The sequence below is a fragment of the Phaenicophaeus curvirostris genome, chromosome 13, assembly GCF_032191515.1.
Source record: "Phaenicophaeus curvirostris isolate KB17595 chromosome 13, BPBGC_Pcur_1.0, whole genome shotgun sequence".
NCBI classification, from domain to species: Eukaryota; Metazoa; Chordata; class Aves; order Cuculiformes; family Cuculidae; genus Phaenicophaeus; species Phaenicophaeus curvirostris.
The window spans coordinates 3380966-3394382 of NC_091404.1; the positions used below are offsets into that span (position 1 = coordinate 3380966).

A 13417-nucleotide genomic window follows, 5' to 3' on the forward strand; every position below is an offset into this window, starting at 1 on the left:
TGCAGGGAAAAAATCAGGAGGGCTAAGGCCCAACTAGAAATCAGATTGGCAAAGTCTGTGAAAGATAACAAAAAATCTTTCTATAAATTATGGTTGGACTCGATGATCCAGTGGGTCTTTTCCAACCTGGTGGTTCTACGATTCTATGATTTCATGCTGTCAGGGCTCGCAAGAGCTGATCAGCACATCCTGAACCCACAAACTCCCAGGAGCAAACCTGATGAGTGTCACAGGTGCCTTGAGCCTCAGCCCAGGAGCTCCTGGACCACCTCCCATACCCCCTGGCTGGGTTTGCTCGCAGCCCCCGCACACACTCGTGCTCAGAGGGTGCAGACAGCTAGCAGGCAGCACGCCTGGGGTGTCCCATGCAGCTTGGCCAGCTGGTCTACACCCTGCGGGGATGGGCAGGGAAAGGCAGCTCGCTGCTGCTGTGGGTGGATAGGTGGGGAGCCAGGGAGCATCAGCTCCACTCCTGTGCGCAGGGGACCTTTGCTGTCTCACCACACCCGCGGGTGATGGCCAAGCCACATGCTAGGGGACACTCTGGCACACGGTCTGTCGACGGGAGGTCCTTGCAGCTCTCCTCTGCCTCCTTATCAACTCTGCAGATGAGAGACCTCTCTTTCCACGTCTATTCCGAAGCTGTGGGGGAGGAAGCTTTGTGCCTGGTGTCTCCACCAGTGCCAGGGGTGCTGCTGTGTGGTTTGGGCAGGAGCGCACTCATCCCGGGGCCAGCCTCTTTCTAGGCTCTTCCCAGCTCAGCAAAGCAGGCATGGGGGGTTTACCCAAACTTTATTCCTTTCCCACTTGCAGGTCTTAGACTGGCAGCGCTCTCCTGCTTGAGGTCAGCTGCATGAACAAGCTGCACTGATGCTCCTCTGCTCCCGGAGCTGTTCGCCCTGAATATTTTTGTGCTGGCTTTGCTTGGGGCCCTGGAGCAGAAGGAGGCAGCCTTCATGAAGCTCATGGAAGCTCCAGGCTTGTCACAAACAGCATGGGGCCAACCTTGTGCCATGCTGGAGTGGGGAAGTGTCCCCCAGCCTCCAAACCGAGGAGTTGGGATGTGTCCCCCAGCCTCCAAACCGAGGAGCTGGGATGTGTCCCCCAGCCTCCAAACCGAGGAGCTGGGATGTGTCCCCCAGCCTCCAAACCGAGGAGCTGGTGAGGAATTCACACTGTCCATGGATAAACTATGCAATTACCAGTTACTACTGCTAATTAACGAATCGTGGGAAACACTTATCCTGGGGGCACATCCAAGAATTTCTCTGCTAGCAATGCCCTGAACACCTCGAGGTTTTAACTTCCTTGGAGTCAACAATAGCTCCTGCATCCGTGGCACTGGGGACAAACAGGGATGCGCTGGCACGGGGGCACCAGGATAAGCCCCCAGCCCAAACCCCCATGAGTCCAACCTTCCATCAGACTCGACTCAGCAAACCAAGCATGGTGCATCTGGAGTTGGAAACCAGGAAGCTGACAAAACTGCTCTTCAGTTTGGGTTGCAGACCCCCAGCCAGTGCAGGAGGCGGTGTTGGGTGCCATGCCACCACCGCCCCGTGCGCTGCCTCCCGCGCAGGCTGCTGCAAGGGGTGAGGTAATCCTGGGTAATTCCTGACTTCCATGGAAATGCCTCCAGGCCACGATGATTATCACCGTAATTAGCCTCTCTGATTTTTCTTGGTGTTCTATAAAATATTAATTTACATCTGGATCCTTGCCTCCTTTGTGTACCGACTTGAGCTCTTCCCGTCAGCAGAGCATCTCTGGCACCTCTGGCTGAGGTTCTGCAGGGTTACAGAGCAGAACTGGGAGGCTGCTGGCGGTTGGGTTTGGTGGCTCCAGCCAGGAGCTTCCACTTCTCTGCAGGAACATGCCCTTGTAGCTTCTGTTTCAAAAGAAAGACACAAAACCAGTGAAGAGCTCCCAGAAGCAGCCTTCACCCTGCTTCGCCTGGATGATGAAGGCAAGGGGACAGGTAAACCACTCCAGAAGCCCTTTAGTGTGATGTAGATCCATCTTATTACTCCATTTGAGCCAGAAATAATGTTTTTGCTCTACCGCATGGTAAATCGGGTGGGGCAGCAGCTGTGGCTGAGCTGGACCACATTCCCCACTCCATCCTGCAGCCACTGGAGCGAACACACTGCTGCAATTTCCACCATCAAAATGAAGCCAAATGCAGAGCCTGGTAGGCACCCCATGTCCTGAAAAACCTGCTGCTCACACCAGTGCTTTTACGTTGCCTCATTTTTCAGCCAAACTAAGTGGAATTGACTTCAATCTTGCTAACAAGTGAGAAAATGCTGCCTTTAATATTTTGACCCGGAACATTGGGAAGGTGAGGCAGAGGAAGGGTGCTACGGCACGGGTTTTGCCTTGGCCAGGTACAACAGGCAGCAGCCCTGCGGGGCTGCCCGTGGCCTGGCTGCCTGCGTTGGGGTTATTTTCCTTTGAAAGCAGCGCCAGCAGCTCTGCAAGCCCTGGTACTCTCACTGCCTTCTCATCGTGACAAGACTTGGACACTGGACCCTGTGTCCTAGCATCCCTGCCAGCGGGTGACCACGGCTGCGTCCCTCCAGGCTGCCCCCGAGTTGTTTATTCCTCTGGGATAATGTATTTGATGTCTTTGCCAGGCCAGATGTAAGGGCTGGCTTAACGATGGCTGAACCCTAAGCAAAGAGCATTGCTAATGGCCCGAAGGATTGTGTCCAGCATGAGAACATCTCTGCTGGGAGCTTCTTGCTACTGGAGTTGTTTTCCCAGTGCTTTCGGCCAAGCAGCAGACGTTGTCAGTGATGTTTTGCCCTCAGGACAGCCCGACGTGTCCCCGCACCCCTGTGCAACACCCGCTGACACAGCGCCAGGTCACAAACCTCTTGGGAATTTATATTCTCCGAGGCCACGACCCACTGCGACGCTTCCCAAGGTGTTTGCATCAGATATTTCCATGCAGTCACCCCTCCCCTTCTGCAGAACCAAACACACACAAGCTTTAGAGCTGCCAATCCCTTTGGCAAAGGCTCTGGCACCACATTTCGGAGAAAAGCAACAAGCTGCTGACAGCAACACTTTGCCTGGGCAACGGGAGGCCCGTCAGCCGTGGCACGAGGTGCTGCCTGCCAGCTCTCCAGGGATGTTGGGTGCAGGTCCCGGAGAGCTTGACTTGGCTGCATCTCTCCACCACGTCCCTTAGTGACCTGCAGGGCTTTCAGGAAAACCATGCTGCATACACAGAAGGGAATTTTATCATTGAGTGTGACCAGGGAGGAGCAGCTTTGTCTGTTTTGGTTTTTTTTTTTCCTTTTTTTTTTTTTTTCTCTCAGCGTTCTGTTCAGCTTGTGGTTGCAGAGCTGCGAACCCTCCGGGTGTGATGCTCCAACCTAAATAAAGAGATGCTTCTGCCTGACACTGCCAGAGCTTTCCAGGCTGCAGCTCTCTCCTGGTTGAAGCCTCCACCAGCTCAGCCAGCCCAGCCCTTTAATCCTCTCTTCATTCGCCCTCCCCACCATGATTTTTACCCCTCTGTCCCACTGGTGTGGTCCAGCCCAGCCCAGAAAGCTGCAGTGACACCTGGCACAGGCAGCACCAGAAAATGCCCCATCGAGGTGCCGTGCAGCCAACATTCAGGAGAGATGCTGCTCGGTGGATTTTGTGTCCGATTTAAGGTCCACAATAATATTAACCCCTGTTTCCCACTGCACCGGAGCCTCCTGCAGCTCTCGGGGGGCGAATTCTCTGAGAGATGCTATGTGCTACAGCGAAGTGCTCTCTCACCCCTCTCTCTCCCGTTCTTAATCCAGCCCCAGCTCTGCTGCTGCAGGGAATTAGCATTTCGGGGGCGCATCTCCCCTGCGCACGGCTCAGGGTGCCCCAAACCCCCTTCCCTTTCAGATTGCTGGTGTTTAACCGAATATAATCCGCAAGCCAGCAACCTCAGCCGGCCTTATGGCAAAATGATTATTAAAATGCAGCTCTGTGGCTCCTCGCGTCGGCAGAGGGCAGTGGAAGATGCTCCCAAACCTCCCTGGTTGTGCTGCGGCGATGGGGATCCGGGGAGGAGACTCCACCAGAGAGGAAAGGAAATAAAAAAATGCAGTTCCTGCAGCAGGGAGGCTGACCCAGCCTGGCATTCCCACTCGCTGGGCATGGGGATTCAGGTCTGTCGACGGGCGCGGATGCCGAGCGGGAAGGCGAGGGCAGGAGGTGCATCTCCCACCGCCTCCAGCTTGGGTCTCGCCAACGCAGACGAGGAGAACCATGGTTTAGTGGTTGAGAGGAATGGTTGGACTCGATGATCCAGTGGGTCTTTTCCAACCTAGTGATTCTAAGATTCATCCCTTGGGTGGGAGGCAGCGGGTGGCGAGGCAGCGGGCAGCGGATTGCGGCCGGGAGCGTGCGAGCGGGGCGAGGAGAGGTCAATGTGGCCGTAGCCATGTGGCCGAGGGGATTGGCAGCCTGCAGCTCGCCTGCTCCTGGCTGCAACCCGCGAGAAGCAGGAGCTGGCGCTGGCATTGCGGCCCTGCCGCCGCCTCCCTGCCCTGCCGCCTCGCCAGGCGCTGCTAATTAATATCCCTGGAGGTAAAGAAAGAGCGGAGCGAGGTTGGGATGTGTTATTTTCTCTGATAGGAATCTGACACTGACACAGCCATTAGGGGAAAGAAAGAATAATAACTTCGACTTGGCATATATTAGAGCGTAAATACCTTCAGCGTGTGAAAAGACAGGCTTTAATATATTGGTGGGTTTGTAATTATTTATTAAAAGAAGAGAAAAGGCAGAGCTTATTGCAAAACAAGACAGGGGAGAGAGAGCAACTCCTCGCTCAGTTTGTGTTGCCACCCTGCTAGGTGAACCCCAGAGCCAAGTAAACACAGGGTGACCCATGGCCCTGGGGAGCATCCTGCTGCTGGAATTGAGTTGTGGGGTGACCCACAGCCCCAGGGGGCATCCTGCTGCTGAGATTGAGTTATGGGGTGACCCACGGCCCCAGGGAGCATCCTGCTGCTGAGATTGAGTTATGGGGTGACCCACGGCCCCGGGGAGCATCCTGCTGCTGAGATTGAGTTGTGGGGTGACCCATGGCCCCAGGGAGCATCCTGCTGTCGGGACTCTGGGCTGGTGTTACAAAAACACTCTCAAAGCTTTTTGGGGTGAGGTTATGCCAGCAAGTGGCATGTGAACTTTGAGGGTTGCGGGGCCGGCCACCTGTCATCCCCGTGGGGTGCAGGTCTGCCTCCCATCCCTGCGGGGTGCAGGGAGAGTACGGGGGATGTGGGGAGCGTGCAGGGGATGTGGGACCGTCTGTGATCCCCACAGGATGAGAGGGGTGTGAGAGGATGTGGGGGATGCAGAGTGGTGCGGGGCTGCCCATGATCCTCGAGGGGTACGTATGGGGGATGCGGGAAGCGTGCGAGGGGATGCGGGACCGCAGGTGATCCTCGAGGGGTGCAGGCAGGGTGCAGGGCCGCCTGTGATCCTTGAGGGGTGCGAGCAGGGTGCGGGGGCATGCAGGGCATCCTTTGATCCTCGAGGGGTGTGGGGCATCCTTTGAACCCCGGGGGATGCGGGCATTCTGTGAACCTTGGGGGGCATGGGAGGTGCGGGGCATCCTTTGAACCTCGGGGGTGCGGGGGGATGCGAGGGATCCTGTGAACCTCGGGGGATGCGGGGCTGCCTGTGAACCTTGGGGCGTGCGGGGCATCCTGTGAACCTTGGGGGCGTGGGGGGATGCAGAGCATCCTTTAAACCTCGGGGGGTGCGGGAGATGCGGGGAAGCCTGTGAACCCCGGGGGATGCGGGGCATCCTGTGAACCTCGGGGGATGCGGGGCTGCCTGTGAACCTTGGGGCGTGCGGGGCATCCTGTGAACCTTGGGGGCGTGGGGTATGCGGAGCATCCTTTAAACCTCGGGGGGTGCGGGAGATGCGGGGAAGCCTGTGAACCCCGGGGGATGCAGGGGACGCGGAGCATCCCTTAAACCTCGGGGGGTGCGGGAGACGTGGGGCACCCTGTGAACCCAGGGAGATGCGGGGCATCCTGTGAACCTTGAGGGGGCGCAGGGGACGCGGAGCATCCCTTAAACCTCGGGGGGTGCGGGAGATGCGGGGCATCCTTTGAACCCCGGGGGGTGCGGGGCTGCCCGTGAGCCCTGGGGGGTGCGGGGCACCCTTTCTAGGCCGGTGGCCGCGCGTCCCCCCGCGGCGGGGGCCGCCCCGGGAGCCGGGGGCCGGTCGGTGCGCGGGGCGGGCGCGGAGGAGGCCCGAGGGGAGGCGGTCGGGGCGGGGCCGGGGGGCGGCGGAGCGCGATGGCGAAGCGCGGCGAGAAGGGGCCGGCGGGCGAGGGCGAGGGGGACCCGGGGGCTCCCGCCGCCGCCTTCCAGCCCCCCGAGGGCGGCTTCGGCTGGGTGGTGGTCTTCGCCGCCGCCTGGTGCAACGGCTCCATCTTCGGCATCCACAACTCCTTCGGCATCCTCTACATGATGCTGCAGAGCGACCTGGGCGAGGGCTCGGCCGACCCCGCGCTCGAGTTCAAGACAGGTACGGGCCCCCCGGGACCCCCGGAGCTGCTGCCCCACGGGGCGGGGGGCGGGGGGGCGGCGGGGACCGTGCGGGGATGGGATGCGGCGTTGGGGTGCGGGGACGGTGTGGGGCTGGGATGTGGGGCTGGGATGCGGCGTTGGGATGCGGGGCTGGGATGAGTGGCCGCTGTGGGGCTGGGATGCGGCGCTGGGGTGTGGGGCTGGGATGCGGAGTTAGTGTGGGGCTGGGGTGCGGGGCTGAGATGCAGGGCTGGGGTGCAGGGCTGGGATGCGGAGTTAGTGTGGGGCTGGGATGTGGGGCTGGGATATGGGGATGGTGTGGGGCTGGGGTGCGGGGCTGTTATGCAGAGTCAGTGTGGGGCTGGGATGCAGGGCTGGGATGTGGAATCAGTGTGGGGCTGGGATGTGGGGCTGGAATGCAAGGCTGGGATATGGGGATGGTGTGGGGCTGGGGTGCAGGGCTGTTATGCAGGGTCAGTGTGGGGCTGGGATGTGGGGCCGGTGCAGGGCTGAGATGCGGCATTGGGGTGTGGGGACGGCGTGGGGCTGGGATGTGGGGCTAGGGAGCGGTGTCAGCGTGGGGCTGGGATGTGGCGTTGGGATGTGGGGCTGGGATGCAGGGCTAGGGAGCAGGGTCAGTGTAGTGTTGGGATACAGGGCTGGGATGAGGGGTCAGTGTGGGGCTGGGACGCAGCCTTGGGATGCGGAGCTGGGATGCAGAGTCAGTGTGGGGCTGAGGTGTGGGGCTGGGATGAAGCCTTGAGATGCGGGGCTGGGATGCAGAGCTAGGGAGAAGGACCAGTATGAGGCTGGGACGTGGCACTGGTATGCGGGGCCGGTGTGGGGCTGGGATACGGCGTTGGAGTGTGGGGCTGGGCTGAGGGGCTGGGGTGCAGGGCTGGTGTGGGGCTGGGGTGTGGTGCTGGGATGTGGGGCTAGGGATCAGGGTCAGTGTGGGGCTGGGATGCAGCATTGGGATGTGGGGCTTGGATGTGAGGCTGGGACATGGCACAGGGATGCGGGGCCAGTGTGGGGCTGGGATGCAGCGTTGGGATGTGGGGCTGGGATATGGGGCCGGTGTGGCGTGAGGATGGGGGGCTGGGATGCACGGCTGGTGTGCAGTTGGGATGTGGGGCTGGGGTGCAGTGCTGGGATGTGAGGCCAGTGCAGCACGGGGATGTGGGGCTGGGATGCGGGGCTGCTGCGAGGCTGGTTTGGGGGTGCACTGGGAGGCAGCGGGGCTGGATGGAAGCTGCTCCTCTGATGGGCTGAACCGTGCATCGCTGCCCCCCCCATCCTTGTAGCCGTGGCTATATTTGTCTCCGAGAGCATCGTGTGTTTCTAAGCTCCTTTGTGCTCAGTTAAAAGTAATTCATCCCAAAAGCGTGCCCTTAGCCTGCCCTGCCTGGTGTGTTTTAGTAGGAGTGAATCAGCTGGGGGGGGGGGGCTTTATTTTTTACTGTTACTGTTATTTTGTTATGGTTTTTCAAGCTGTGTGTCTGTCTGCCTTATCTCTCGGGGGTGTCTGCAGGAGAGCATCTGCCTCACCTACACGCTTCTTCCAAGGTGGATGCGTGCGGTGGGAAAGCTGCCTAGGGCAGGTCTGGCACCATCGCACTGAGGGTCTCGAGAGGTTGTTAATGTCCCTTAATAACAGGACCCATGAGCTGCACCTGGCTTTGTGTTTTGGTAGAACCCAGCCGGGATCCGTTTGGTGTTGCTGTAACCCTGGGTAGCCCTCACGCAGAGAGAAGGGATGTTTCTGGCTGCAAAGATCTCTCTAAGCAGAGCTGGCAGAGGGACACCAGCCTGGTGGGGTGGTGATCGGAGCAGATCTGAGACAGACACTGGTGTGGTGTAGCCCAGCCTTGTCCCAGGTCATGGTATCTTCCCCAAGATCGTATCCATCGCCGCCATGGACACCCATGGCCCACCTTGCTTTTACCTGGCCAGGTAGAGACTCACCACAAGAAGGATGTTGAGGCTCTGGAGCGAGTCCAGAGAAGAGCAACGAAGCTGGTGAAGGGGCTGGAGAACAGGCCTTATGAGGAACGGCTGAGAGCGCTGGGGGTGTTTAGCCTGGAGAAGAGGAGGCTGAGGGGAGACCTCATTGCTCTCTCCAACTACCTGAAAGGAGGTTGTGGAGAGGAGGGAGCTGGGCTTTTCTCCCAAGTGACAGGGGACAGGATGAGAGGGAATGGTCTCAACCTGCACCAGGGGATGTTTAGGCTGGACATCAGGAAAAAAAAATTCACAGAAAGGGTCATTGGGCACTGGCAGAGGCTGCCCAGGGAGGGGGTTGAGTCACTTTCCCTGGAGGGGTTTAAAGGACGAGTGGATGAGGTGCTGAGGGACATGATTGATAGGAATGGTTGGACTTGATGATCTGATGGGTCCTTCCCAACCTAGTGATTCTATGATTCTAAGCACTTGGCATCAAGGGAACCTGCTTGTGGTGTTGTCCTGGAGCTGGGTGGGACGTGGGCAGCGGTCAAAAACTGAAGCGGGACTGTGCTGGGTGGGGGTGCACATCAGGACCTCGATGTCTCATTGTGGGGACCAGTGTCGCTCGCGTTCCCTCTGCTCAGCTGACGCGTGAGTGGTGGGTGATCCCAGCACTGAGCCAGCCAGGATGAAATGTGTTACGAGATACGCTGGTTCTACGGATCATGAATTGGCTGTGCAATACAGTAACTGGAGAAACAATGTGATGGTGTAATTATGGGCAGTAACGGAGCACCACAGAGAGCTGCAGACGTGTGGCCGGTTGTAATTAGGGTGATTGATGGACTCTATGAGTGCATGTGTGTGCGATCCCCAGGAAAATCATCGTGTAGCTCTCTGCTTCCTGCTCCCTGTGATCGTATCTAGAAAGCCTAGGGCAGAGCTCTAAAGGTAGAAGCGGTAACAAAAGAAATTAAATACTGCGCGTTCTGGTGGTTTAAAGGCTCCATGCCTGAGACAGAGGTTGTAGGAGTTACCATCTGCCTTTTGCTCCTGCGATCTATTTATTTATGGCTATGACCGCACGGAGGCCTCGAAAAAGAGAGGCGTGTGGGTGTGTGGGGTGAACTCGGGCTCGGTAATTCAATTGCCTGGGTGGCGAATATATGCATTTTGGTCCGGGTGCTTAATGAAGAGGCTTAATAACCCCTGTGCCGTGCAACACGCCGGCTGAGTGCTGCCTTTGCGTTCGGAGGCTGCGGTGGCAGAGGTGGTGGTGATGGAGCCCATCTGCCGTGGGGACCGTGGTCCTTCTGGGGCCAAGAGCAGCGGGGAGCAGCTTTGCCTCCCCCCTTCTCCAACCTTCCTCCAACCAGCCCTCCCCGCTCAGGGTTGCATAATTTCCCCGCGGCGCTCGTTTGCGTGCAAACATAATCAGGAAAATATTGTAGCTCCTTTCCAAGCGCTAAGTGATAGAGCCTTCCTGAAAAAAAAAAAATAAAACGATGCTGTCTGTTTGTCCTGCGACGTCAGGCTGCTCCTGCCGGCTGCAAGCAACAGCCTGACCCCAGGGTGCCCCTTGTCCCCCCACCAGCCTGGAGCAAGTCGGGGGGGACGAGGACCTGCTCCAACCCTGGCATTCGGCACAGCCATGGGTGCATCACGTTGGGTTTCGGGTCTGCTCTTAAATCTCCTCGTCTCCGTTCTCAGGAAGGTGGATTTGTATCAAAGAGTCAAAATGAGGAGTAATGGTGTAAACTGGTCAGGCATCCCTTTAAAAATAGGGTTCTGTTTATGCTAAAGCAGGTACTAGGCTGCACTAAACAATAGCCGCCCCAGCACTCGGCTATAATTATCAAGGTTTATTTCTTGTTTGCATTGGTCACGTTTTTCTCGCGTTTGATCTTGAGAAACGCAGGATCCATGAAGTTCAGATTTGGAGTCAGGCTTTGAAAACAAACCCTCTCCCAACAATGCATTGGATGCATAGGCTTCTTTGTTTAGAATCATAGAATCGTAGAAATATACTGTGTCGCCTATGTCAACAAGCAGCGCTGGGCTGGCTGCTGGGACCACCGCGTGCCCCTTCCCGGCGGGGAGCCAGAGCTGGGACTTTTGCAGAGCACACTCTGTGCTTTTGGGTTTGTTTTCTTTCGGGGGGTGCAGAGGACTGGGGAAGATCGCTGGGACTGGAATGAAAAAACATAATATATGTGGGAAGCGCTCAGCCAGGACCAAAATACTGCTCTCCTCCGCTGGAGAGGGGTTGGCTGATGCTTGAAAGCGTTTACTGGGAGGTGAACGGTGGTGTTTCCCTTCAGTAAAAAGCTCATTTTGGTGCCGAGGGATCTGCAGGGCACAGCTAGTTTGGACCTGGCCCGTGAGAGAGGAGCCACCGCGGCGTGCTCATCTTCCCCAGCTCCAGTCTGTGTGGCAGAGCAGTCCTGTTAAGTATTAACTGAGTGTTGACCCTCTTAAATCGATGTCCGCTCTGCCGCTGCCTGGATGCTCTCCCAGCCCCAGGAGAGGGGAGCGCAAGGTGAGCCTGCCCCGAGCCAGGGTTCTGCTCTCAGCTGAGGAGATTCTGCTTGCGCCCAAACCACCCAGGGGTCCCAGTGGGGTGCTCGGGCTCCCTGGGGAGGGCCGAGAGGGCAGCCACTCTCAGTGCATCTTGTTCCTCCAAACACATTCTTGGTGCCGTGATTGGAGGTCTCCAAGCGCTGGTGGGACAGCCGGAAGAGGGATTTTTTGGAAGATGTTTATATTTTTCTTCTGCCCTCCTCTCTTTGTGTCAATGTCTCAGGTACAGATTAACTCTCTTTGCTTAATGTTTGATGTTTCTGGAAATGGAGTCTGCTCTCAGAGAGATGGCCTGAGGAGCTGATCTGGTTTGGCTGCACCTCCTCTGTGTTTGTCCAGCAGCATCCTCCAATCTGAGTGTGGGAACTTGGGAAGCAGCTGCCCCCTTTAATCCAGCCGCAGCTGGAAAGCGGAGACTGGTGTATGGCCCGTAGCCCTGGGCTTATCGTGCCATGAGGCCAAGGTATAGCTGGTGTCATCTTTATACCTGAATTCTCATCTCTTCTGGTGGGAAATTTCTTGGTAAGCACTGATTTCACATCCTTAAGACAGCTGAACTTACCTGGAAAAGGCAATTTTCCTCCAACATCCTGCTGGAGGCTTGGTAAGAGAGAGTGAGTTGGTTTCTTGGCGAAAATGAAGTGTTTCAGTACCAACAGTCACAGGGGAAGATCAGGAGGAGAAGCTGTGGGCAAATCTCTGGGCTGAAGAAGAGTCCCAGGGCAGTTGAGTGTGGCTGGAGCACAGGAGCTGAGAGAAGGGAAACCCCAAGGAGAGCATAAATCATAGAATCACAGAATAGTTTGGGTTGGAATGGACCTTAAAGCCCATCTAGTTCCAACCACCCGGTGATGGGCAGGGACACCTCCCACTGGATCAGGGGCTCCAAGCCCCATCCAACCTGGCCTTGAACCCCTCCAGGGATGGGGCAGCCACCACTGCTCTGGGCAACCTGGGCCTCCCCACCCTCACAGGAAAGCATTTCTTGCTTGGAGCTCATCTCAGTCTCCCCTCTTTCAGCTGAAAGCGTTTCCGCCTTGTCCTATCCCTACACTCCCTATGATCAAATCACAAGAGGTGATTCTTAGAAATGGTCCCAACTGAGTGTCAGCAATGCTCCATGCTCCAGGTGAGACCAGTTAGGGGTGTCTGCCTTGAAACTACACTTTTAGCCTGCTGCAATAGCAGACCTCTGCCTCAGGTGTCAGGTCTGGGCTTTGGGAAGCGTGACGGCACTCTTGCCAACTCTCTTAAATACAAATTTTCAACCAGCAATACATCTGAGACCCATGAGGGGTGTCATCGCCCAGTGCTGGCGCCCAGGAGGCTCCTGTCTCCTGAAGGGGACACTGTGGTTGTCACTTTCTTACACAAATCTGCAGGATCTGGTGCTTTTATTAATTGCCAGCAAGCTGCAGTCGCCCTGTTTCACAGATGCTTTGGCCAAGGGCACCGTGGAACTTGGTGTTCCTGGGTTCTTCCCCACATCCACCTGGATTTCCAGCCCTCCTCCACATTTCTTGACCCTGTGGAGGGATGTGCTGTCATGAACAATATTTGCATAGCCCAGAGAGGGATTGTATATTCAGCAAAACTAGCCCAAACCCAGCCTTTTATGACCCAGCCCTGCTAGCTGAGGAGTGGAAAAGCCTCTGCGGACCTTTCCCAGCTTTACTGGGTTTTTCCAACAGTGGGAAGCCACTGTGCCAGCCCCAGGCTTGTCCCCAGCTCCATTTTAATCCCCCTTTTTTATCATAGGGGAAATGGGGGTGAATTTTGGAGGAACTGGGTTTTTGCTGCTTGAGCTGAGTGCAAGGTGCCGCCTGAGATAAAGCAGCCTGAAAAGCAAACAAACCACAGTCATATCATTACACCTGGTTCTTGGAGCTGTCGGGAGGGATTAAGGTTATTAGGAGGCCAAAGCGCTGTTTCTAAGGGAGGTTCTTGTTTTTAAAGCCTGCAGGGGCCCTCTCAGCCAGCACACTTGCCATTTTAGTGGGTTTTAATTCAATATCAAGAGCCCTCCACCAGCTGGCCAAGGGGGTGGCTCCAGTCTCGGTTTATTTCCCAGTCCTTGAGTGGTGGCACCTCCTGTGACCTCGCTGCGGTGTATGAAGAAGTGGTGCATAGGGTTGTACAACTGATTTAGAGGGGGTCTGGGTTTTTTCATTCCTTTCAGTTACAAAAACACTAACAACCCCACCTTGCTGGGATTTGCTTGTAAATTAAAGCTTGAAGGTGTCAGGTTTTGGCTCCATTGCTGAGTTTGGGCTGGGAAGAGGAGGGGTTGGATGGCAAAGGGGGGGATGTGGGGACGTGAGGTGAGATGGGGCACAGCTGCAAGGCTGGGAGG

General features: G+C 56.9%; 1 protein-coding gene across 1 annotated transcript in view; it reads left to right on the forward strand.

Moving 5' to 3' along the window:
• Window positions 1-13417, forward strand: part of SLC16A2 (solute carrier family 16 member 2) — a 51443-nt gene that overhangs the window by 5607 nt on the left and 32419 nt on the right. Inside the window, exon 2 of the mRNA XM_069868026.1 lies at window positions 6178-6538. Within this exon, the coding sequence (XP_069724127.1) occupies window positions 6178-6538 (361 nt within the window). The remainder of the gene's footprint in view (window positions 1-6177; window positions 6539-13417) is intronic.